We start from the raw sequence: 25,605 nt of genomic DNA, 5'->3' as shown, positions 1-25,605 counted from the left end.
TCTTTAAGAAACTGTTTATTGTTTTACCACGTGAAACGGTTGAACACAGCAGGTAAATGAGAACGCGTCTTATCCATAATTACAATCAGAGACGACAACAATGCCATTGATTATGACGACCCAGGTAATAAGAATAATCATTAAACCATAACACCCATTACCACTGATATGGCCATTTATATGGCGGTTTAAACCTTTGTCTCGCCATTAAAAATTGTTCTGGTCAACTACAGAGCACTGCAACCAGTCAGTGACAGTGTCCAGACAAACAGATCATATGACAACCACACGGCAACAGTAGTACAATCAGACACAGCTGCTGCTACAACAGCCATACAGTAAGTGATGCGGGTGACACCAGTTCGTCAACATAAAGCATTGACAAATAGGTTTACTTAACAATACAGAGAGAATCAAATCAACAAAGGTTTGTGTGAGTAGAACCACGTCTCCCCTCAGACTGTCAACCAGTGGAGCAGTACAGGCAGCAGCACTAGCTCAGTGAGAGGCTCATTCTGCAACAGTCAGTCCAGATAGCATCCCAAGTAGGCTACAGAGAGAAGGCGTTGGTACAGTCCAGGTATTGCGTTTCATATGAATCTGTTCCCAGATCAGAGAGATTTGGCACAACAGAAACGAGAAGGTCTGCGAAGGTACTGACAAGCCAGCGGATGCTGAATCCTCAACAAAATAGTCTAGTCCAACGAGAGCACAGATGGCCTGATTGACTTGAATATTAAAGGAATTTACACAATCTAAAGTCAATGTCCAATCACAATGTGACCCAGGATTCCAGGACCATTGTCCCAGCAAATCAGAGGGTCTGTACGAGCACAGGGAAGAGCAGAGACAGGTGTTCGGCTCCTCTGATTGGTAGCTTGTGTGTGGTGTAGAAGTGGATGACCTCTGGGATGGTGTTGAATGGCAGGCTGTTCTGCCCCAGGACGTACTTCCCATCCTTACACTGGCTGAACTTTATGTGCATGAAGCCTTGGCAGCACCTGAGAGAGAAGGCCGAAGGGCAGAGTCATGGACCACATGATGACACACTGGAAGTGACATATACAGCCTGCTTATTTCTGGCATTTTATGAGGTATTTCTTACCAAGATTTAACAACATATAATGTAGGACTAGTAAGGAGAGAGGGAAGGGGGGAATTATACAGTATAAATTAGTAATGTAATGGCTTGTGAGAGACAAGACAAAGATGATGAGAGAGAGAGTGACGGAGAGGAAGCAAGCAATGCAGAACTAGCAGTAGAGCAGCGCTGCACCTCCCCTTTAAGAGCTAGCTGCCATCATGATGTATGTCTAATTATAGAAGCAGAGGGAAAGACATTTGGCTCTAATTGGTCATCATTAGTTTGCAAAATCAACAATGGAAGACTAGGGAAATCTGTTGTTTTACACAATGCAATAACAACAAACAGAACCGGCATCACTACATTGATAATTAGCTATGGCTTATTTTTTGTGTTCTTTGGAGCACATCAACCATCAGGATTGAAAGGTACACTACATGACTCAAAATATGTGGACACCTGTTTGTTGAACATCTCATTCCAAAATCCTGGGCATTAATATTGAGTTGGTCCCCCATTTGCTGCTATAGCAGCCTCCACTCTTCTGGGCAGGCTTTCAACTAGATGTTGGAACATTGCTGCAGGGACTTGCGTCCAGTCAGCCACAAGAGCATTAGTGAAGAAGGGCACTGATGTTGGGCGATTAGGCCTGGCTCGCAGTCGGTGTTCCAATTCATCCCAAAGGTGTTCGATGGGGTTGAGGTCAGGGCTCTGTGCAGGCCAGTCAAGTTCTTCCACACTAATCTCGACAAACCATTTCCGTATGGAGCTCGCTTTGTGCACGGGGGCATTGTCATGCTGAAACAGGAAAAGGCCTTCCCCAAACTGTTGCCACAAAGTTGGAAGCACAGAATCGTCTAGAATGTCATTGTATAATGTGGCATTAAGATTTCCCTTCACTGGAACTAAGGGGCCTAGCCTGAACCATGAAAAACAGCCCCAGACCATTATTCCTCTGCCACCAAACTTTACAGTTGGCACTATGCATTTGGGCAGGTAGCGTTCTCCTAGCATCCGCCAAACCCAGATTCGTCCGTTGGACTGCCAGATGGTGAAGCGTGATTCATTACTCCAGAGTACGCGTTTCCACTGTTCCAGAGTCCAATGGCGCCAAGCTTTACACCACTCCAGCCGACACTTGGCATTGCTCATGGTGATCTTAGACTTGGGTGCGGCTGCTCGGCCATGGAAACCTATTTCATGAAGCTCCCGGCAAACAGTTCTTGTGCTGACGTTTCTTCCAGAGTCAGTTTGGAACTCGGTGGTGTTGCAACCAAGAACAGACTATGTTTACGCGCTACAGCACTCGGCGGTCCCATTCTATTGGCTTGTGTGGCCTACCACTTCGCGCCTGAGCCGCTCCTAGACGTTTCCACTTCACAATAACAGCACTTACACTTCACCGGGGCAGCTCTAGCAAGGCAGAGATTTGATGTACTGACTTGTTGGAAAGGTGGCATCCTATGACGGTGCTACGTTGAAAGTCACTGAGCACTTCAGTAAGGCCATTCTACTGCCAATTTTTGTCTATGGAGATTGCATGGCTTTGTGCACCTGTCAGCAACGGGTGTGGCCAAAATAGCCAAATCCACTCAATCCACTCATTTGAAGGGGTGTCCACACACTTTAGTATATATAGTCTATGTTTTATATTAAATCACAGATCCCTGACAAGCTGTTAGAGAAAAATCTCACTTGAAGAGACATGATTTGTCTGTGTATTTGCCTCATCCATATTGGTGTGATGCTGGGCTGTGTGTCAGTCTGTTTCCATGCCGACTCACTCTACTGGTTCTCTATCGCTTTGATTCCATCTCCAACTACCTCTGGCATGTCTCCCTCACAACCATTTAGAGACACAAAGCACCTGCCAGTCTAAAGATCAAACCACTGCTTCTTTAAGACCCCTGGACCTCCTATTGTGAGACAAGGGCCACATACTGTAGCTTTGTCGTTTCACACAATGTCAGCCTGTCTATTTGAGCTGTTAACATCGGCGGGTGTGTGTTTGTGTGTGTGTTTGAGTGACATTGTATCTGTGTGGTGTCTGTGTGGCTGAAAATGAGAACCTCTAATGTAGTGTGCGTGCGTGCACTCAGGCGTGCCTGTGTGTGGCCCACAGAAGGTGATTCATATTCATTAGTGATTGGAAAGCGGCTGATGTGAGAGCTGCAGTGTGCTGTATCTGCCTGATTACCACTCAGAGAGAGAAGAGGTGCTGGGGGAGAGAGGGGGAATGAGAGTGAGGGAGGGAGAAAAAAGGGGGAGAGTGATGGAGAAGGGGATTTAAGGATCAAGCTAGTAATTAGAGAGAAGAGATTTGACCATATAAGCACCATTACGCAGCGTGAAGGACTATTGAGAAGAAAATCAGTGTGCCAATGATCTTCAACGGGATGAGGGAGGAGAGAGAAAGCAGAGGAGGTTAAGAGAGACAGATGGAGGCCTACACAGATGGAGGCCTACATACAGTGAGATAGAAGCTCAGTAGGGAAGGTGGCTGCAAGTATACTGTACACAGTATACTTGCCTTTATTTAAATACGCAAGTCAGTTAAGAACAAATTCCTATTTTACAATGACGGCCTACCCCTGCCAAACCTTCCCCTAACTCGGACGACGCTGGGCCAATTGTGCGACGCCCTATGGGACTCCTGATCGTGGCCGGTTGTGATACAGCCCGGGATCGAACCAGGGTCTGTAGTGACGCCTCTAGACCGCTTGCGCCACCCGGGAGACAATCAAGTCATAGAGTAGTTAAATCGGAGGATGATTCAATAAAAATTCTAACCTACTATACTTATTGGACTGTTTGACTCATACCAAACTGTATTTAAGTGCATTAGCAATGATTTGATGTTGCTGTTCAGATGTAAATGGTTATGATTATGTTGTGCTTTATACCGTAGTGAGAGAGAGTAGTCGTTGAGGCTGGTCTGGCTGTTCCTCACCAGGTAGCTACACTCCTTACACAGGGTCAACAGAGACTCTGCCTCTGACCGCGACAGTGCCCCGTGGTACCACCTGACAGATACACAACATGAATGGAGGGAAGGAAAAAGACATGGGGCCTTATTTATCAAAAGGTTGATATTTATCAAATTTGAACTTGACAGGAAAGTGTGTGTATCTCCAAGCAAATCTCAGACCATGCGTACGCACAACTTCAGGGTTAAAGAATTGTATTACAAGCAAACATTGTTATTTTGGGGGAAATGGAGGTGTTTGACGCACAGAATTTGATATTTATTGAAGGTTAACAAAAGCACTAAAACGTAGGCTAATTATATAACAGACGCATTTGCCATCGGTAAGGAGTTTGCAGAGCAGCATGTAGCCAAATATTTTCTATGAGTCTTATAATATGGTCTGAAATCATAATCATATTTACTGACATAACTGGTTTATTCCACACTACACAACAAATATCAGGCTACTACTTATTCATCACTCATTCAATAGCCAAGGAGCACAACATCATAGCCCACTTAATCTCAGAGCGTATACCAAGACAGGAAATAGAAACAGTCAATTGACACACAAAATACTGAACAACAATTTGTATTTTGCATAGTGTGGGTTATAGTATTTACTTTACATTTTTTAAATAAAATACGCAGCAAGTGTTGGTATTCGCTATAAGCGACACGCATTTTTTGTTTGAAAAAGTAACAGCAAAAGATGAAAACATTAGCCCACACCTCTACAGAAATGTGTTCCAATTTACCATTGTGCTTTCTTTTAGAAACTGACATGGCCCAGTTGCAATATTTCCAAATCATACAGCAAATGAGGGTGTTTACGTTACCATAAAGGTGAATGGAGGGCATTTTCCAGGCAGGGCTGCATACAATATGTCTCCGATTTATCAATAAAGAAAAATGTGGATATGTTGCGTACAGTTTAATACATCCCAATAAGTTGTGATGGGCACAAATCCTAGAATCTCCACCTACGCCAACATGTTATAAGAAATATACACTCGGTTGATAAATTAAGCCCCTGGAGTACTGTGCAATGTCAAATATTAGTGGTAAATTAAGGGATTTTCTTTTGTGACATACAGTACACAGATATGAAAATAAAGTGACGTGCAAATATTTGTTTGTCACCATTGTTGAAATGTGTTTCTGTATGTGCAAATGTGTCATGTAGTGTGTTATAACCATGTTTCTTCTCACTTTAAACAAGCATCGTCTCCTTTAGTCACTGTTTACTAACTCTGGCAGATGGCACAGGGGTCGGACTGAGACAAGACCACACTCACTCAAACATGAGTAGGGCTCTCCAGTGGATCCTATAACAACCCTTAAAAGACCACCTGGGAGAGTAATGACAGAGTAATGTACTACCCTCTCACTTCATGTACCATGGCCTGGTGTACAAATATATGATTGATTAGTAGAGTTTGTTAATTCATATATTGTATATCGAAACATACTTAATTCTAATGATATACATGTATAAAACAAAACCACATTTACATTCTACTGTGATGCTTTCAGTATTACTGTGTAGACAAAGCAATAACACCCAACCCAAACAAGAGATATCAAAGTAAACAATAAAAATGTCATTACAAAAGAAAAGAGTACGGTACGTACACTTGTTTCTCCAGGGGCAGGTTGGGGTCTACTCTCTCCCCCATCATGTTGTGAGGGTCAGAGCAGGGCATCCGGAACTTCATGCTCCCTCCTGCCAGGGGGCTGGACCTGGGTGGACGCAGGCGCTCCGTTGGGGACGAGGACCGGTCCCACTCAGCACCATCAAACTGCACTGAAAAAAAGAAAGTGAGTCAGACAGAGTATCTCATGAAAAAGGGAAAACTCAAGCCAGGCCTGGGAAAACAGTGTAGATACTGTTGTTGGTGCAGATGGAAAAAGGGTTGGGCATGCCATAGCACAGAGAACAGACTGTTTCTGCTGAAGGGGTACACAGTGGAGAGGAGAGCTGGTAGCACAGATCTGACTGGGTGCAACATCATCATCCAATGGTTGGCTGGGACTAGGAGCTGCTCCAGGGCAGATCTGCAGGGTGACCTAATAAAAGGAGGCATGAGAGGACCACATAGCACAGGGGGCTTCTGGGTAGTGGCGGAAGCGGGCCCTGAGGGGCTGCAGTGCGGTGTAGAGGGAGAGTCAGTGCTGTGTGGCGACAGGCAAAATATCATCATGACCCAATGTAGTGTTATGAGACCCATTGCTGTGTGCTATCACCAGTATCTGGCTTACTAGACCAATTACGGTGCGTAACAAAAAATGCTCCAATAGCCACTTGTTGCCAAACCTATTGTTGGGTTGTTAGGTTATGTGACCCATTGATGTAAAGTACCAGTCAAGGGTTTTTCTTTATTTTTGCTATTTTCTACATTGTAGAATAATAGTGAAGACATCAAAACTATGAACACATATGGAATCATGTAGTAACCAAAAGTGTTAATCAAATAAAAATATATTATAGAGTCTTCAAAGTAGCCTCCCTTTGCCTTGATGACAGCTTTGCACTCTTGGCATTCTCTCAACCAGCTTCACCTGGAATGCTTTTCCAACAGTCTTGAAGGAGTTCCCACATATGGCTGCTTTTCCTTCACTCTGCGTTCCAACTCATCACAAACCATCTCAAATCGCTGCAGAATGCTGTAGTAGCCATGCTGCTTAAGTGTGCCTTGAATTCTAAATAGATCACTGAGTGTCACCAGCAAAGCACCCCGACATCATCACACCTCCTCCTCCATGCTTCACAGTGGGAACCAGACATGCGGAGATCATCCATTCACCTACTCTGCGTCTCACAAAGACATGACGGTTTGAACCAAAAATCTCAAATCTGTACTCATCAGACCAAAGGACAGATTTCCACCGGTCTAATGTCCATTGCTCGTGTTTCTTGGCCCAAGCAAGTCTCTACTTCTTATTGGTGTCCTTTAGTAGTGGTTTCTTTGCAGCAATTCGAACATGAAGGCCTGATTCACACAGTCTCTTCTGAACAATTGATGTTGAGATGTGTCTGTTACTTGAACTCTGTGAAGCATTTATTTGGGCTGCAATCTGAGGTACAGTAAACTCTAATGAATGTATCCTCTGCAGCGGAGGTAACTCTGGGTCTTCCTTTCCTGTAGCGGTCATCATGAGAGCCAGTTTCATCATAGCGCTTGATAGTTTTTGTGACTGCACTTGAAGAAAAGTTTTCCGCATTGACTGACCTTCCTGTCTTAAAGTAATGATGGACAGTTGTTTCTCTTTGCTTATTTGAGCTGTTCTTGCCATAATATGGACTTGGCCTTTATTACCCAAATAGGGCTATCTTCTGTATACCACCCCTACCTTGTCACAACACAACTGATTAGCACAACCGCATTAAGGAAAGAAATTCCACAAATTATTAACAAGGCACACCTGTTAATTGAAATGCATTCCAGGTGACTACCTTATGAAGCAGATTGAGAGAATGCCAAGAGTGTGCCAAGCTGTCATCAAAGTAATGGGAGGCTACTTTGAAGAATTTGTTTAACACTTTATTGGTTACTACATGATTTCATGTGTGTTATTTCACAGTTTTGACATCTTCGCTATTATTCTACAATGTAGAAAAATAGTAAGAATAAACAAAAACCCTGGAATGAGTAGGTGTGTCCAAACTTTTGACTGGTACTGTATGTTAACATCCTACAAAAAGCAGGCAGGGCAGATGCAGGACACTGGGGGTTCAGGCTGGTGGGTCCTAGGGGGTCAGGGAACAGGTTGGGGAGTGAGAAGGTGTTGTCCTGGGTAGGTGTTGTCCTAGCAGGAGCTCCTCCTCCAGCTGCTGCCCCACTGGAGGGGGCCAGGGTAGCTCAGGCAGCTCTGACATCTCTACAGGGAGCCAGGTGCAGAGGAGAGACAGATAAAATATAATCGATGGATATGGGTGTGAGAGTGGCTAGGAAGATATTGTAGTATAGAGAATATGAAAGTCTTGGTGAAAATAGGAGGGGAAGTATAATGAATACGGAGATGGATAGAATATGGAGGAGAGGTAATAATTCTGACAGGAGAAAGAGTGAAGGTAGCCAAGTAGATGCTGTGTGTCAGATTGACAATGATGTGGACTGTGCGTCTAGAGTGGTGAGGACAGGGCGAACAAATGAGGCAGGAGAGGACCAAAATAGCTCATTACAATCTGTGGCAAGCAACCATGTAACCCATTACTGCAGTCTCAATGGCGCACACACATACACAGAATCCGCCACAGCTGTGCTACACACCACACAGTGAAGCAGAATTACTAAACAAATGAAGGGGGGCTGACATCTTGATGATCTGACAAAAGCAAAGACCCCCTGGGTGTGTGACATAAAAGGGCAGCTGAACAGGGCATTAGGAGAGACCCCAGTGATGCTGTACATACATCCCTCACTCTCATCCCTCCCTCTCTCTCTCACTGGTTCCTTATTGAGCAGGGAAAACACTCCGCCACTTTCTCTGGCTCTCTGTGAACTATTGACGCAGTACAATGGCCCCATCTGGAGAGCCCTCCCAGCCCTGCAGAAGCCATCATTAAAGTGTGACCAGCTCAGAGAGAACAACAGTGAGGGAGGGCTAGAATGAAAGGAAGGAGGGAATGAACTCAGTGAAGAGAATCATAAATTTTTTTGAAAAGGGATTGCAGTTAGAGTTAAGCTTTGCTTGTCACAGTTAAATGACAAAATTCCAGAATTCCTGCCCTGTTTAGGGGGAGTTCCAGACAGTATGCAATACCAAGGACATACAGTACACCATGTACTTAGAAACCAGTTGCACTAGCAGTACGAGTGGGTGTGCATATTTTATGATTCCACAGTTGCTGCTATTTGTAGCACACAAGTGCCCAGTATAAATGTTTGAATGTCTGGAAGGCTGTTTGGGGCATCTGTGTTTCAGTGCGACCTCCTGCCTGCAGTGTAACATTTACCCTAAATGGCCCCTTTATAATCCCCTCATGACATCACCTTTACCTCCTCCTACACATGTCAGCACTCATCACTGTGACAAAGGGCAGGACGTGACCTTTTGCTGGCGCGCGCACACAGAGCTGTCATTCAAACAGAGGGAACATCTGGGCTCCATTTACTACTAATGGGAACCTGTGGATCTATCACACAGGTTGTGGAGGCCATTTGCCCGAAGGTCTTTCTTGTGATATATAGACATTCTGACAACATCATGTTCAGAGAGAGAGAGAGGGGAGAGAACTAGCAGGCAGATTGACATTTCAGAATAGAATATTCAATAATATATTTGAAAACCTGTACAAACCACTCAGCAGACACAAAAGACAACCTCACACTGAAGTGGGTCCACTGATTGATCCAAGAAAAAGGCATTTCAGTATAAAACAAGTTTTCAATCCATTTTACTCTTTCAGTGTGGAAGACAATGGCACTATAACCTCAGAGCTCATAATCTGAGTAAATATAAAAAGCCATTTTATTTTTAATCAAAATAACTATCCTGGAATCAAGTGACAGTAGCATTGGATAAATCCTGCTGTATTTTGTCATTAAACACAATTATGAAGACATCTACTTTGTAACAAGCCCAGCTCCCCATGTTCTCTCTGCCAACAAAAGGCTTTTTGCCGGGCACAACTCCTTCCTACTAATGACAGATAATTAACACCCATATCCATGAATACACACTAAGGCATATAAAATAGGAATATGACATGGCATTTGAAATTCATTTTCATGGACAGAACTTCCATTTTCTTATTCAGCTCAAACCAATGGCTTTCTACTATTCCTCCCTTTCCGATTTCTCTTCTTGGCCTCAATTTTTCTGGGATTGTATATTCTGTTGGTTCCTGAGCACACACACACCTCCCTCTCTCCCCCACTAAGTGGTGCATTATCTATCCCTTCACTACTTCTCTCCCCCCTCCCCATCTCATTCTGCCTCCCATCCAGCTCACTTGAGGGAACGAGTCTGGATCGTGGAGGACATGTCTTTTCATTAACATCAGTAACGCTTCACATGGAGCGAGAGAGCGCGAGGGTTGGAGGAATGTCGTCACGACACATCCTGTAAATTGATGGAGAAGCCAGTTGGGAACCCCAGGGCCAGCTTAGAGTGAGCTAACAGACCAGGGACACACCCGCCATGGTGATGGAAATCTCATGATTGCTGCGTCGCACGCACACACGCACACACACACACAGAGGTGTTTTTGTAGACTTTCCAGACGCCAGTCTACAGTATTTTCACACCTGGAAAACCAATCCAACATTCCGTATCTGCAAAATATTGTGTGAAAGACCTTTAAATTATATTTAAGGCCTCCTACTTGTGGAGGGAAACCAGATATCAGAGATCAGATACTAACAGCACATACTGTAGATCAAATACGCTGTGTACCTAACACCATTAATCTACTCATTACACAGGGCATTCTGTGTGGAGTAATGAGTGTCCATTTCATCAGCTCACTAATTGATGTTGCATGGCTGCAGGGCTATCTATGCAGCTCTCACTGTTGAATGTTAAAACATTCACAGGAATTAATGATGGTTGTAATAGGGGGGAGCTAGGTGCTAGTGACAGATTTGTAGTATTCTAATTAAAACCTACTGGACTGAGGCATGTCTGTCTGCCAGCAGCAGGCTCTCTCACACTGCTGGTGTCACGTAATTGACTACCAACTCACACCCAGACACTGATCTCCACCTGAGCTGGACTCCACAGTGAATACTGTACATCCCACTCTAAAAGAGGATATGCACAGCATTTTACTTCCTGATTATCATAATTGTGCATGTAATATGCAACTATCCAAAAAGCCACCTCTAAATGTGCCTTTATTTTATTAATGAGCATCCTGTTCTCACTCCTGACCAATGTTCCCTCTAAGCTGTGCTCGTTCGCAGGACTGCAGCTCCCCAGGACTGCCGTGCAGAAGAAATATCAGCACGCACAGAGAAACACAAGATTGAACTTAACTTTCTACAGTTTTTCCCCTTAGTTAACACTATCAACATTTCCCTTTACTGTGGGAATTGTGATCGAATCAACGCAATATTATCCACTTTCAATGCAACATACCAAAACATAACTAACTATACAAGACTAAGTATGCAGAAATAACTATGCAAGAGAGGCAGAACGCAGTGCAGCATAACCAATCAGAGCTGCAGTAGACCAATATGCAAATAGACCATTGCCATATATGGATCTGTGCTATTCACTTTAAACTAGACTGTGTTTACAGCATGAGTAGATGCGCTTGTTTTGAGATCCAAGCAAGAGCTGCATGTAGCCAAGTGTGCACGTGTTCATATTAGCCTACTTATAGATCATTTGTAGTCAGCAATGGGAGAGTGATTGCTTCCTATAAGAGCACAAAACGTATACATTTCTTTCTTTCAAAAGTGAGTCGGATAAACAGCTTTTTTTTGTCTTAAAGGAGCAGTATTGTATTTTGAGAGAGGCTTGAATAAGCTAAGTAGCCAATTGGCAGAGGGTAGCATAATTTATCTAATTCTCTGTAATAATGTTATGGGAATAATAATGCATTTTCATTTTGTATAGTGGTTTCTTGCATCAAAACAACACAACATTTTCAGTCACCTTGTTTGAAGGACAAGTGGATAAACAGGTTAATGTCAAGCCCTGCATATTCTTTTCAAAAGTCTTATGGAATGTAGGCCTACATTGAACAACACATTGGCTGCTACTGTAGGCTGAATGATAGAACATCCATTTCCATGTTAAAATGTAATGGTATGCATTTTCTCCATTGTTTTTGATGGTAGGCCACTCTGGTAGGCCTACATTGTGATCAACTGGCCACAGTAGCCTACTTGACCATTGTCTGAAACTAACTTAAAGCAGGTACAGCCTCAGTGTTCACAGTAAATGCTTGCTGGAAGTTGCACTAAATTTTCACAACATTCAAGTTTGCGCTCAGCAGACCTGATATTTTGTCAGCGCCAAAATTTTTTAAGGGAATATTTCTCCTGTCTGTGGTAACTGTTGATAATCAGTGCGTGTGGTGATGAGGTGAGAGCTGAGGCACTGCTGGCAGATCGTAGGTTATCAGGCGGTGTGTCATCTCGGCAGGGAGGGAGGACTGCAGGGACAGTCCTGTCACCGCTGTGGGAGGAGAGGCCGCAGTGAAGGCGAAGGTGTCAGCGCCGCGCGTGACTGATTGCTCCCTGTCACAATGGCCTCTACCCCCCCCTCACCCCCTCCCTGCTCCTCCACAGCCAATGTCATTCATTATCTTCTGTCCCCTCCCCTTGGAGTCGCTGGGCTCCACAAACATCCGCACTGAGCTCACATCAAATCTGCCATAACCTTGGAAGTCCCCCCTCTCTCTCTCTACAGCTCTTCAACTAACCCTCAGTGCTGCCATACCAAGCCTGCCTAGTAATGCCATCTGACTGGGAATATGGATTAAATGTCAGAATGGAACATACTGTAGTGTTTCTGTTTTTCACTCCAACCAATCTGTTCACACAGGCCGGGGTGCTGGCAGCTAACCTACTGCAGGTAGAAAAACAGGTGCCAGAAAATCATGAGTGAAGGTAGAAAATCATGAGTTCCCCCCCCCCATCTGGTACCAGTTCTTATTGGTGTTGTAATAGATCCTGTCCAAGAGATCTGGGAATTATCCCTTAAATCTTCTGAGAGGGTCACTCACCCGATGGAAGTAATCCTCTCCGTCAACGCTACATTGTCTATTTAGTGCCTGCGAGGTAATGTGATTTGAACATGTTCTGTGTGTTTGTGTCTGTGTCGTGTGTTGCTGTAGCAGTTCTGCTGACCACCTGCTTATTAACACTGGATCAGTCATGCACACGCGAGCATGTAATTAACTGAGAAGAGGGGGAGGAAGGGAGAGCGAATGCATGAAAAAGAGGAGTGAAAGCAAGCGTGTTGATTTATTCTCCTGTCACCTTGACCTCCTGACTGAGATGCAGCTCAATTAAGTAGGCTTGCCCTGCCGTATCATAACTGATCTACTGCCCACCGTCCAGTCTGTCAATCACACACACACCAGAAACGGAGACAGGGCCTCACAATATAAAAAACCCTTGTATTGTTTATGATGTACACTGAGCATTCCACAGGGATGCTGGCCCATGTTGACTCCAATGCTTCCCGTCGTTGTGTCAAGTTGGCTGGATGTCCTTTTGGTGGTTGGCCAGTTTTGATATACACAGGAAACTGTTGAGTGTGAAAAAACCCAGCAACAATGCAGTTCTTGACACCTACTACCACAACTACTACCATACCCCACTCAAAGACACTTAAGGATAAGTATTTTGTCTTGCCCATTCACCCTCAATGGCACACATACACAATCCATGTCTCAATTGTCTCAAGACTTAAATTCTTCTTTAAAAACTAGAGTCGATTTCCACGGCCCAACAAAATGTAATTAGCATTTTTTTTTTCATCCCCATAGAAATGAGGTCAGTTTAAGCTAGAGATTAGATATTTTTGGGCATCGGATGCGTCTCAATCCATCACATCCGCCGATGTCGCACTTCCGCATCTGCGGTGAAAGGTGACAGATATAGAGCAGTGTTTGTCAGATCATGAGACATCCCGAAAATCAGTCTTCTCACAAAATCGTCTATAGCGTCCAAACGGTTTGGCCTACAAACTATGACTCCCTCTATGGAAAGATGAGACTCACGAAAACGATGGTGTTCTGTTTCTCTGCGACAACCCCAAGCACATTGACTCGCCTGAAGTCGGTAAAGCCAATCTGCAAACTTCTGTGTGTAGCATCCGAACAGTTTGGCTACACACTAATTTTGCTCTAGGATGCCCACAGGCCTCATCTAAAGGTCCCCTGGTGACAGTTTTTTTTTTTAATGAAGTGTAGTGCATTCAGAAATTATTCAGACACTTTCCCCACTTTGTGATGTTACAGCTGTATTCTTAAATGTATTAAATGTTTTTTTCCTCAATCTCCACACATGAGAAACAAGATTCTCTGGTCTGATGAAACCAAGACTGAACTCTTTGGCCTGAATGCCAAACGTATGGAGGAAACCTGGCACCATCCCTACGGTGAAGCATGGTGGTGACAGCATCATGCTGTGGGGATGTTTTTCAGTGGCAGGGACTGGGAGACTAGTCTGGATCAAAATATGAACTGAGCAAAGTACAGAGAGATCCTTGATAAAAATCTGCTCCAGATCGCTCAGGACCTGACTGGACAGCAGGACAACGACCCTAAGCACACAGCCAAGACAATGCAGGAACGGCTTCAGGACAAATCTCTGAATGTCCTTGAGTGGCCACAGTCAGACTTGAACCCGATCGAACAGCTTTGGAGAGACCTGAAAATAGCTGTCCCCTTCCAACCTGACAGAGCTTGAGAGAAAATGGGAGAGAAGAATGGGAGAAACTCCCACAATACAGGTGTGCCAAGCGTGTAGCGTCATACCCAAGAAGAATCGAGGCTGTAATTGCTTCCAAAGGTGCTTCAACAAAGTACTGAGTAAAGGGTTTGAATACTTATGTAAATGTGATATTTTTTCAAAATAAAATAAAAAATAAGACTGTCTAAAAACCAGTTTTTGCTTTGTCATTATGGAGTTATATACATGTAAAAAAAAAAATGTATATAAAATATCACATTTACATATATATATTAGATGTGTGTGTGTTTCCTGATTCTTCTTATCTCTCTCAGATATAGGACATACACTTCATAACAAACTTCCTTTAGATTTTTTTTGGGGGGGGGGTTTGTATGGGCTAATAGCAGGAAGGCCAAATTATATATATAAATATATTTTAATTAAGCATATTTTTTGATACTTCAAGGGGTCTTAAAATTCCAAATCAAATAGCTAAATTATCCTTGGTATGACCTTCTTAAAACAATACCATATAGCTTAGTAGAACCCCTCTACAGTCTGAGTTCTGTAGAACCCAGCAGCGTTGTAGTTCAAAACACAAATGGGTTCGCCTGGCACCTACTACCATACCCCTTTCAAAGGCACACATACACAATCCAAGTCTCAAATGTCTCAAGGCTTGAAAATCCTTCTTTAACCTGTCTCCTCCCCTTCATCTAAAATGATTGAAGTGGATTTAATAAGTGACATCAATAAGAGACCATAGCTTTCACCTGAAATCACCTGGTCAGTCTATGTCATGGAAAACGCAGGTGCTCTTAATGTTTTTTTTTACTCAGCGTAAGTGTCGGATACAGATAGCAAATTCATTAACACACACAGCAGTCACCCTTATCATCCAGTCTTGTGTTCAACTGGCAAGTAGTCCTGAATGTGATCATTCAAAGTGTGTGGGTGTGCAATGGACAGAGTGTGGAAGTGGTCATTCAAGGTGTATGTTTAGTAGGGTGAGAGTAAAAAGTGAAAGATTATTCATTGAGTGTAAAAGGGTGGTTGGGAGTGTTAGGGATGAGTACTCGAACAGACGTCAAAACTATCTATAACCAGAGATAAGAAATAAAAAAATGAAATACTCTAAAACTATTTGGTGGAATGTGCTTTGTGGCTTGTCCTGGGGGGGGGGACATTTTGTCTTGAAGACAACGTCAATTTGCTTTGACTCTAGTATTCCATTTGTACATTTGCATTTGAGGGGCAAAAACAAAACAAGGCAAGCATCACTCAGTTCTTCTCCCTAAATTCCCTTTCCCGCACTCAATTGCATTCCAACCTTTCCCTCTAGACACACGTGCTGAGTTGGCACACAAGCTCCCGTTAGGCCTACAGAAATAAATGCCTATAAAAACGGAGGAACGGTGGGCATAAAAAAAGAAGGTCTCTAACTGATAGGATGCACAAGATACATTCCTTGCCAAATGACAACAGTTTTAATCATAAATAAAACATTGACTGGTTGATTGAAGTAGGGAAATATGTGTTCGAACAATGAGCTGCAGTTTGGGAATAATTGTGTCCAGTCTATTTTTTGCTTAGGCTGCTTTGTGAACTGCTGGTGCCATTTAGAATTGGTTAGCCTAAGCCATAACCCCCCTAAACATAGAGAGGTTCCACACTGAAAATATGCAAAAACATTAGGTTAATAAAGACAAAGAGCGTATTTTCATCAGAATCATTAACCCTAGGCCTACTCACCAAACAGATGTCGTGCTGTAATTCATCACCATGCAGCGTGCAATGTGGAATGTTCATCCATTTAAAAAATTCCAAAGAACAGGCAGAATAAACTAAATCGAACGTCTGTAGGCCTATATCGAAAAGACATATTTTGGTTTGTAACCCTGCAAAAATGGTCTTTTAACACGCCAAACTAAGCCCCGTTTCAAATTATCACTCTTCGAATATAACAGTTCCAGACACGCAAGGTGCATCACTTCGCACGGCAACTTTTTTTCATTTGGAAAAATATTTTGTCATATTAAATCATGTTTTTTGCAATAAAATAGGTGCATCTTGACTGTGATAAGTGCTCAGGAAGTAAGAGCGTGGAAAAAATGTGAGGGAAAAAATCCAATGCAGGCCTTGCTCTTGTGTTCTAAAAATAGAACTTGAAAAAAAAATAATAATACATGTACTGAACAGTCGAACCCTAATGAGTGTAATAGTGACAGTGTGAGATAGCTACTCAGGTTGCTGAGGATGGGACTGAGGTCAGTCAGCGCTCCCGAGTGGTGCAGCATTTTAAGGCACTGCATCTCTGTGCTAGAGGCATCACTACAGACCCTGGTTCGATCCAGGGCTGTATCACAACCGGCCGTGATTGGGAGTCCCATAGGGCGGCGCACAATTAGTCCAGCGTCGTCTGGGTTAAGGGAGGGTTTGGCCGGGGTAGGCCGTCATTGTAAATAAGAATTTGTTCTGACTTGCCTAATTAAATAAAAAAAATATATAAAAATGTTTAAGTAGGTCAGTACCTGCGAAGGCTTTAGAGATGTTCTCTTTTTTCCACTCCCAGGGCTGGTCGTACTCGTCTGCTGGCCGCTCGTCATCCTGCGGCAACCGGCTCTCCCTGCCTTCCTCCAGGGGGTCGCCGTACCCCAGCCCCACCCCTAGCGGCCGCCCCCGCCCCCGCTCATTCTCATAGGGGGTGTCGTAGAGCTGCACCTCGCCTCGTGTCCGACCCACTCCGGGACCGTGCTGCAACTCTGTTAGAGAGAACACAAACATTTGACTAATTTCAATGAATAGTGTGCGACTATTCCATTTGTTTTTCAAAGAGAGAACACACACACATCTCAAAGTCAGATTCTGACATGAAGGATTTATGAACCAGCAGTTAATAATTTAGAAGAAAACACAGAAACAGAAAACAAACTGTTATTATGGTTAGAAAACACAAGATTCCTACAACAGGAGGTCAATTGCATCTGTCACAGCAAATTATATGAAAAGCCTGTTGAGCAAAAACAACATGAGTTGAATTTGAGGATGAGAAACAAATTATGTTTGCACAGCTTGCTGAAGGCTCAACGCGTCATATGGAGAGGCTTAACTAAACTCTGGGCTAGACCCGGAGCCGTGCAGCACAAGAACAGCACTTCTCTTCACAGTTACAGCAGCAATCTAGTTGCTGCATCTCACAACAGCCAGTCTCATTTGCATTTTCATCAGAATTCTCAGCATGTAGCATGTTCTATAAAAACCTTTCCCAACACTGTCAACCTTCAGAGAGTTACGTGTGACTTTGAGCTGAGAAGCCATAGATTATTGAAACAACAAAACACCTGAAGACAGACTTCTGAAACAACTGCCATGTCAAATTGATGTGGGCTGTGAAGCCCAAAGCTTCAAAAACCAGGCAATATTGGATGGAAGGAAAGTGGAAGAATCTTTTGTCTATGGAGGTGCAGTGATGTGAGAGGGAAAGAGTGCTGGATCTTAAATGGAAGGGTTGGCTGGTGAAAAGCAGAACAGGCTAACTTTAACCTTCAGACTAAAGACTGCTATTGGGCGCCCCTGCCGTCTCCATGGCGACAGAGGCAGCCCTGGGGACAGACCCTGAGGTGGGAGGAGGTGAGGAAGGGAGGGCTGGGTTGGTTTGATGTTAAATCATTGAGACAGAGGCAGGCTTGGTGTTGTGGCATGCTGCTGTACCTGTGCAGGGAGCATGGAATGTCAGGGAACAGAGAGGAGATGGAGGAGATTAGGGGAGGGAGATGAAAATAGGCAGGGTGGGAATGAGAAATGGATGGGAACATGAAGGGAGAGAGAATTGAGAGAACGTATCTTGAAGGGAATCAGGAATCTATTACGGTAATCAAATGTATGTCAGACCAGCGGGTGACAGAGAATAGAAACTGAGTTCTGCCTTTATTCTCCTCAACTGAACTTTCAAAAACGTGACAGAAGCACATTTAAGATACCTTGGGGACGACATCTGCCCAAAACACACATCAGTTGATAATCTGTCTCTGGGGGGGGTATAATAGCTGTTCTACTTGAGAATCAGAGCGATATTCAGTGTCACACCTGGCTTTCCCTCTTCCACCATGTTTTTAATGGAGCGCCCACTGACATACCACAGTAACTCAGTCCTGGGTTGACTGGCTCACTGGCTTAGGCTCCATTGTGTATTTACCAAGCTGAAAGACTAAGAGCCCCTTTGTCCTAACCCTGTGACTATGAACTGCTTCGGACTTGAATGAAGCCAGCAAAGACAACAGTCAAACGCACACTGACTCTCAGACGGATTAAAAAGCTACCCAGAGTCCCGAGGGCAACTAGGGGAGAATCCCTCCACCACTCTAGTGAGAGACGCTTCACTGCATGGGTCTGACAGACAGTGGCTGAGGAAACAGAGTTGTTACTACAGAAAGGCAACATGAGAAACGATAGATCTGAACCAAGGGATGGAGGATGAGCGCAAGGGAAAGGGCATAGTAGGATAGAGACATTTGTAAGGCTGTGAGTCAGACAGAGGACAATCTGACTGGGGAAAAGTCTCGCTCCTGCAGTGGAGGGTGTAGTGGCCTCGTCGGCAGATCTGTTTTTACTCTAGGCTCTAGCCAACTCTCCTATCTAAGGCATGATAACCAAAGTCAGAGGAGTTGGCTAAACCACAAACAGATCTGGTAACAGGCTAGAAGACAGAGATATATGAACAAAAACGCCCTGGAGAGAATATATTCCGTCAATTGTGATTAGCCTACTTGTCCTGTGACAAAGAAATACTTGGTTCATCCAAAAACCAAAGCCTACTAACAGACTCACCTGTGATGACGCGTTGGACCTCGTAAGGCTCCATGTAGCCGTTGTTCTCGCAGTACACAGGTCCCAGATCAGGCTCTGGCCGGGGGTTTGGGTGAGCATCAAACGGATCAGAGTAATCTGCATCTCTTACTGCTGGGGCTGACGGAACCACCTGGGGTATAACAGACACTCATTAAGACACAGTACATTACAATGTATCACTCATACAGTGCATTCAGAAAGTATTCAGACCCCTTGACTTTTTCTAAATTTTGTTACATTACAGCTTTATTCTAAAATGGAGTTAATAAATTGTTTTCCTCATCAATCTGTACACAATACCCCATAATGACAAATCCATAATGACAAATCCTTATTTACATAAGTATTTAGACCCCGAGCAAAAACCAAGCCATGAGGTCGAAGGAATTGTCTGTAGAGCTCCGAGAGAGGATTGTGTCAAGGCACAGATCTGGGAAGGTTACAAAAACAAATCTGCAGCATTTAAGGTCCACAAGAACACAGTGGCCTCCATCATTCTGAAATGGAACAAGTTTGGAACCACAAAGACTCTTCCAAGAGGTGTCCACCCAGCCAAACTGAGCAATCCGGGAAAAAAGGCCTTGGTCAGGGAGGTGACCAAGAACCCAACGGTCACTCTGACAGAGCTCCAGAGTTCCTCTGTGGAGATGGGAGAACCTTCCAGAAGGACCACCATCTCCGCAGCACTCCACCTGTCAGGCCTTTATGGTAGAGTGGCCAAATGGAAGCCACTCCTCAGTAAAAGGCACATGACAGCCCGCTTGGAGTTTGCCAAAAGCCACTTACAGTAAAGACTCTCAGACCATGAGAAACAAGATTGTCTGGTCTGATGAAACCAAGACTGAACTCATTGGCCTGAATGCCAAGTGTCGCGTCTGGAGGAAACCTGGCGCCATCCCTACAGTGAAGCATGGTAGTGGCAGCATCATGCTGTGGGGATGTTTTTCAGCAGCAGGGACTGGGAGACTAGTCAGGATCCAGGGAAAGATGAACGGAACAAAGTACAGAGAGATCCTTGATGATAATCTGCTCCAGAGCGCTCAGGACCTCAGACTGGGGTGAAGGTTCAACTTCAAATAGCACAACGACCCGAAGCACACAGCCAAGATAATGCAGGAAGGGCTTCGGGACAAGTCTCTGAATGTCCTTGAGAGGTCCAACCAGAGCCCGGACTTGAACCCGATCGAACATCTTTGGAGAGACCTGAAAATTGCTGTGCAGCGACGCTCACCATCCAACCTGACAGAGCTTGAGAGGATCTGCAGAGAAGAAATGGGAGAAACTCCCCAAATACATGTGTGCCAAGCTTGTAGTGTCATACCCAAGCAGACTCAAGGCTGTAATCACTGCCAAAGGTGCTTCAACAAAATACTGAGTAAAGGGTCTGAATACTTGTACAAATGTGATATTTAAGTTTATGTACATTTTAAAAATGGTCAAAAAATGTTTTTTGCTTTGTCATTATGTGTTATTGTATATATATTTAATCTATTTTAGAATAAGGCTGTCACGTAACAATAAGGCTGTAACGTAATGTTTAAAAACTCAAGGGGTCTGAACACTTTCCGAATGCACTATACACTAACAGCACAAACCGTCATTCTGTTACCAAACTTTGCATCTGCACTGTTCTTCAAGTAAATGTGTTTTTGTAAAATTTTCTGCGGAAATTGTTAATAGTAGTCCTTGTACATAGAGTTGTGGTTTGTTTAACTTTGCAATCATTGGTTCTGTTTGACATACATTTTTAAGTGAAAAGACTGCATTTTAGCATCATTGTTACCGTGGAATTGCTCTTATCGAAAGCCCAGGATTGAAATTGCAATGTTCATGAGGGGATGGATGTTCTAACACACCAGAATTCCACACAGACATTAATGAGGGCAGCCAGAGCACCCACGCAGAGTGTCTGTATCGACTCTACCTTCCCTTAGACCTTCAATGCACTTTAGGAGCTGTGCACTTGAGGCTTTTCAAATGAGAATAAGAGATGGATTTTAATGCATTACCTTAGTGATGATGTGTGAGCTGATTTGTTAACTGAATCAATGTGCATTCCCTGCCTCTATAGGCAAATACTATCTTACTCTCTGTCTCTGTCTCTGTCGCTCTATGAAATTCTGAGCATCCCCGACCCTTGCAGCTGTGCCTGTGTGTTCTCCTGCCAACACATACTGTTCTCATCCAGGGTGGGTCTATGTGCCTGATGGCAGCACAAGTGTGGCATACGGTACTATAGCAGCCTAAGGCCTGTATGGCTTTCCTCACCATGTGTTCACATGGCGATCTCTCCCTGCTTGCTAAACCAAATACCATGTATTATTTATGTCTGGACATAAACTCCGGGGACTGTGACACCCCACTCAACGAGATCCATCCCATCAATAACGCTTCCTTCCATTAGTCATCGAAGACCGGTCAATTTATGGGCCACTTCAAACATGGCATGATGTATTGAAACATTGCATACTTCTGACTCACATTACCAGTCACTTGCATATGGGCTTAATCAATAAGCAGAGAGAGGTCTTTGTAATGGTAATGAATGTTAATGTGGAACAGGAAATGACTTACAGGCTCTTGATCTTCTAGGGAGACGGCACTCAGTAAGATCTTAGTTCTCCCCAGGTCCTGAGAGTCCATCTTGATGAGGCGGTGTTTGGGAGATACAACCTTCATATCCAGGCTGGCGGACTTCAGAGGAGAACCAAAGGCAGGGTAGGAGGAGTCTGAGGACCCAGACTCGTTTCTGACCCGGTTCTCAGAGTCCTCATATGGGTCCTCAAAGTCTAGTTTCTTCTGAGCCCGATAGGCTTTCAGTATCTCACTCTCTGTGTAGTCTGGTTTGGGTGGCTGAGGAGGCATCCTCCTGCTCCCAAAACTCAAATAGTCTTTGAGCCACTTTGCCATTTGACCTCTGCTCCCTCAGGCACTTGATGGGTTGAAATACAGGTTTCTGTGAAGGGAAAATATTATGATTCTGGTTAAACTACTTGCTTTCCTTTTAGTGACCTGATTCTAAACCTCCGACTCACTAGACAACAGACAGTGGATGGATTAACATTGTGTGTCCTGTTCTGAAGTTAAGTAAAACACTAACATAATGTCATCATTCATTCAAAATGCAGGACTACTAGGATATCCTACAATAATCATCTCAGTGTGCACATGAACACTTCTCCCACTGGTCCAGGGGCCACTGTGCAACAGCCAGCACAAATTTAAGAAAAAAACTAACCCTAGTCTCGGTGACAGCTGGACTTTAATTACTACTAATCTGTAGTAACTACTAATTACTACTAATGCTCAGAGAAACAATAAAGCAGTCTTTATAGCAGACTTTGCCCGAGAACAGCAATTAAATTGTAAACCCAGTAATAAAGTCTGATTTAATTAACAGATACTGAATCCACTAGGAACAACTGCAAGTCATGGATAAGAACAAGCAAAACCGTTTTCCTGACCTGTGTCAAACTTCAAAACAGAAGGCAATCAACAAAGATAAGTAATATGTTACATCATACTTATATTTCACAACAAAATACCACTAACATAAAAGAAACAATACAGGTATCTGTTTAACACGCATTAAATACAATCATACCTAATAAAATTGTCTTTATATGCTAAAAACATATTGGTCCAAAACATCCCATTGTAATTATGTTTTCCTTTCGTTCTTGTCCTCTTTGATATGTTCATTATTTCACCATCGACAACGATGATAACATTGAAACAAACTACAATTTAAGCACTTAAATCTGTAATTCTGCAACTTTTGAAATAAGCTTTTCACTAAATTCCAGTTTTTATAATGAAAGTGCATTGCGCTGAGACACACCTTCAGTCCTACCACTCAGTGTGCGAGCGTTTTATTCCACTTTTCTTCATTTTGATCGTAGAAAGTAGTCCTATGTTAATAGCTTTTGTCCATGAACGTAACTATGGAAAGAACAATCATTTCGCTCCAGTGTGACAGCCTGCGTGCGAGGGTGGAGAATAACAGCAAAGTTCCGCTAGGAAACGACTGATCGCAAGTGAGAGCAACTACGAGGGAAACCTATAGAAACCAGAGAGAAACCACGCAATTAAAGGGGAGGGGTTCATTCCATGATTCACAATGGATTATCTCTTTTACAGTCAGCCGATTTTTCATTTAATAATTCTGCATAGACCAGTCCCATATCATAAGATTAATTTCTTATGGAAAATTAAGTAGGCTGCATCTAAAAATAATAATATGTAGTAGCCCTACAAATTAAATGAAAATCAGGTTTCAAATACTCAGGCATTCAGATACTTGACCAGATCGTTGAAATGCTTGTTCTCATTGAACAACAAAACGATTCCAAACGCATGAAAAGAGAATACAAGTTTTGTATAATTGCAATGTTTCCTCCATCCCTCTCAATTTGTCCCCATCCCAGCACTCTCTTGCTGATTTGCCTGCCTTAATAGCAAATTAGGCTATGCCATTCAAAATTCTGTAAATTAGTTTGGTAAATTGGTAAGAGAGAAAAAATAATTTCCTCTGCACAATAATTAACACCCACAAACTGTTATCAGTCTGACAAACACATTTTGAGCAAGCAAATAGATGTGCGGTGCCTGCCTGCCATACCCTCCAGGAAAAGCATGGTGAAGCAAAATCTGCAAATAAACACATAATCTAGATAATAGAAAATATCCTTTCTGTTCAAAAGATAGCATATTGTTATATAGGGAAGTGGGCTTCATACGTCCACAGATGTCCTTTTTTGTCCGGACCACAGAGTTGTTAAGAAGCTAATTGAATTTCAGCGATCCAATTTCAGCGATCCAGCGGTCTGGGCCAGTTAAGACACCATAAATACCTCATGACAGCCATGATCTCACTATCTCCCCGGGAGAACGGAGGATGATGTCATAGCTGAGCAGCAGCCTTCACTGCCATTGCCACAACTCCCAGCACCCCCCACTGCTCCCACACTCATCAAATTCCTTCTTCCAGGCTGGTATGCCTGGCAGGAGGGACAGTGGGGAACAAAAGAGTGAAGTAGAGTAAGAAAAGAAGGAAAGACAGTACCCTCTGGCCGCTGCAGAGAGAGGAGGACACTACATCACATTTCCTCATACAATGTTGTGTTTGAGTAAACAACATGCCTGGGTTTTCCACCAAGGACTCAAATTAAATCAAATTTAATGAAAACCCATTTGTGTGGAAATACTTTTACACAATCATTAATGAAGGCCAGTAAAAGCATAGTAGATGTAATGCTTGGCATGTATCGCCATCTCTTGGTGATTTGAAAGAACTGCATAAAGTACAGTCTGTTATTAACCTCATTCTCATGACAGACACCGGTTCAATAAACTATCTGATTAAATACGATGTGATACCTGTTGCAGGGGGCTGACCTGACTGTTTGGCTGGTATGGTTTGTCTGTGCTGATCCTGGGGTTGAGTCTCTCCCGTTCAAGCGACACCAAAGTTCCTAGAGACAGGCTAAAGTGCTCTGCTCTCCACCATTCAGGTCTCTGTTATGGGGCAATCCACATATGCTGTGATCACACCGGCAGCCCAATTCTGATATTTTTGTCACTAATTGGTCTTATCGACCAAAACTTTGGTACTGTACTACGCTGGGTACATACCCACGTGCACTCAACGTTGTCGAGATACAGTACATCGTTAGTGGAGAAACTGTGAAGCAAGCTGTAGCCTATTTCCTGTTTCTGAGTCTTTTGTTAAAGAAGGTGAAACAATGTTGTGTTTATTTGCTGGAGTTCGCTTCTGCTGCAGCCTTCAATTGTAAAATATAGCACGTTGCCATGGTGCTTCGGATGTGATTGGTCAAAATACAAATTTGTGGGAAAAAGATCCGATTTGACTGCCTGTGTGAACGTAGCCATTGTCTCGTCCATCCTGCTGTAAAGAACATATTTCAGTGATAATTCAGTTTGCTTTGGAGGGTTATACACAGAATGTCCAGTAGTTTCAATTAGATATATATATTTTATTTGTAAGTAAATTAGTGTAGGGCATTTATAATGTTATAATTGCATGAGCCATGTTCAGCTAAAATGTGATCTTTACAAGAAAACATGAACATTTACTATCATGTAAGCTAACCTACCCAGCTCTCTGTACAAGCCAAATTTCGTTTAAAGTGCTTTGTACCTTTTCAACTTTTTTATGCGACGCTGTTTACTTTCTTCTCCATCTCTTGTCCTGGTGCACTACTGTACTTCCGGGCTAATCTTAAATCCCACCCCCCAATTATCATCATTGGCTACGTCTTTTTGCTTTGGTCTTAGTGATTGGCTATAATTTATCAAATAATGTATCCAAGTCCCGAAGT

At 43.3% G+C, this 25,605-nt stretch overlaps 1 protein-coding gene across 7 annotated transcripts; it reads right to left on the bottom strand.

Annotated features, from left to right (window-relative positions):
- Positions 1-25,515, bottom strand: LOC129810669 (SH2 domain-containing adapter protein F-like). 7 transcript variants are annotated; one of them, XM_055861417.1, is made up of 9 exons: positions 25,425-25,515; positions 24,644-25,172; positions 24,118-24,264; positions 21,839-22,220; positions 19,244-19,394; positions 16,948-17,178; positions 5,688-5,859; positions 3,988-4,107; positions 1-1,001 (listed from the first exon to the last, which is right to left on the bottom strand). In XM_055861417.1, exons 4-9 carry the CDS (start codon positions 22,172-22,174, stop codon positions 815-817), a joined length of 1,197 nt encoding a protein of 398 aa, XP_055717392.1. In that variant the 5' UTR covers positions 22,175-22,220; positions 24,118-24,264; positions 24,644-25,172; positions 25,425-25,515; the 3' UTR covers positions 1-814. The 7 variants fall into 7 exon arrangements, with proteins under 7 accessions (XP_055717392.1, XP_055717393.1, XP_055717391.1 ...); XM_055861418.1 differs by lacking the exon at positions 25,425-25,515 and having other exon boundaries at positions 24,644-24,781; positions 24,899-25,172; XM_055861416.1 differs by lacking the exons at positions 24,118-24,264; positions 24,644-25,172; positions 25,425-25,515 and adding exons at positions 23,106-23,324; positions 24,004-24,043.
- Between the last annotated feature and the right edge of the window lie 90 nt (positions 25,516-25,605).

This window comes from Salvelinus fontinalis, chromosome 14 (assembly GCF_029448725.1).
Source record: "Salvelinus fontinalis isolate EN_2023a chromosome 14, ASM2944872v1, whole genome shotgun sequence".
In the NCBI taxonomy this organism is placed as follows: Eukaryota; Metazoa; Chordata; class Actinopteri; order Salmoniformes; family Salmonidae; genus Salvelinus; species Salvelinus fontinalis.
This window is presented reverse-complemented; position numbering and strand designations above follow the sequence as displayed.

Coding starts and splice junctions, on each gene's coding strand:
- LOC129810669 (XM_055861417.1), bottom strand. CDS start 22,174: ATGGCAAAGTGGCTCAAAGACTATTTGAGTTTTGGGAGCAGGAGGATG. Junction 4,108..5,687: donor CTGCCCCTGGAGAAACAAGT/GTACGTACCGTA, acceptor TGTATCTGTCAG/GTGGTACCACGGGGCACTGT. Junction 1,002..3,987: donor GACTACTCTCTCTCACTACG/GTATAAAGCACA, acceptor CTTCTCTCTCAG/GTGCTGCCAAGGCTTCATGC.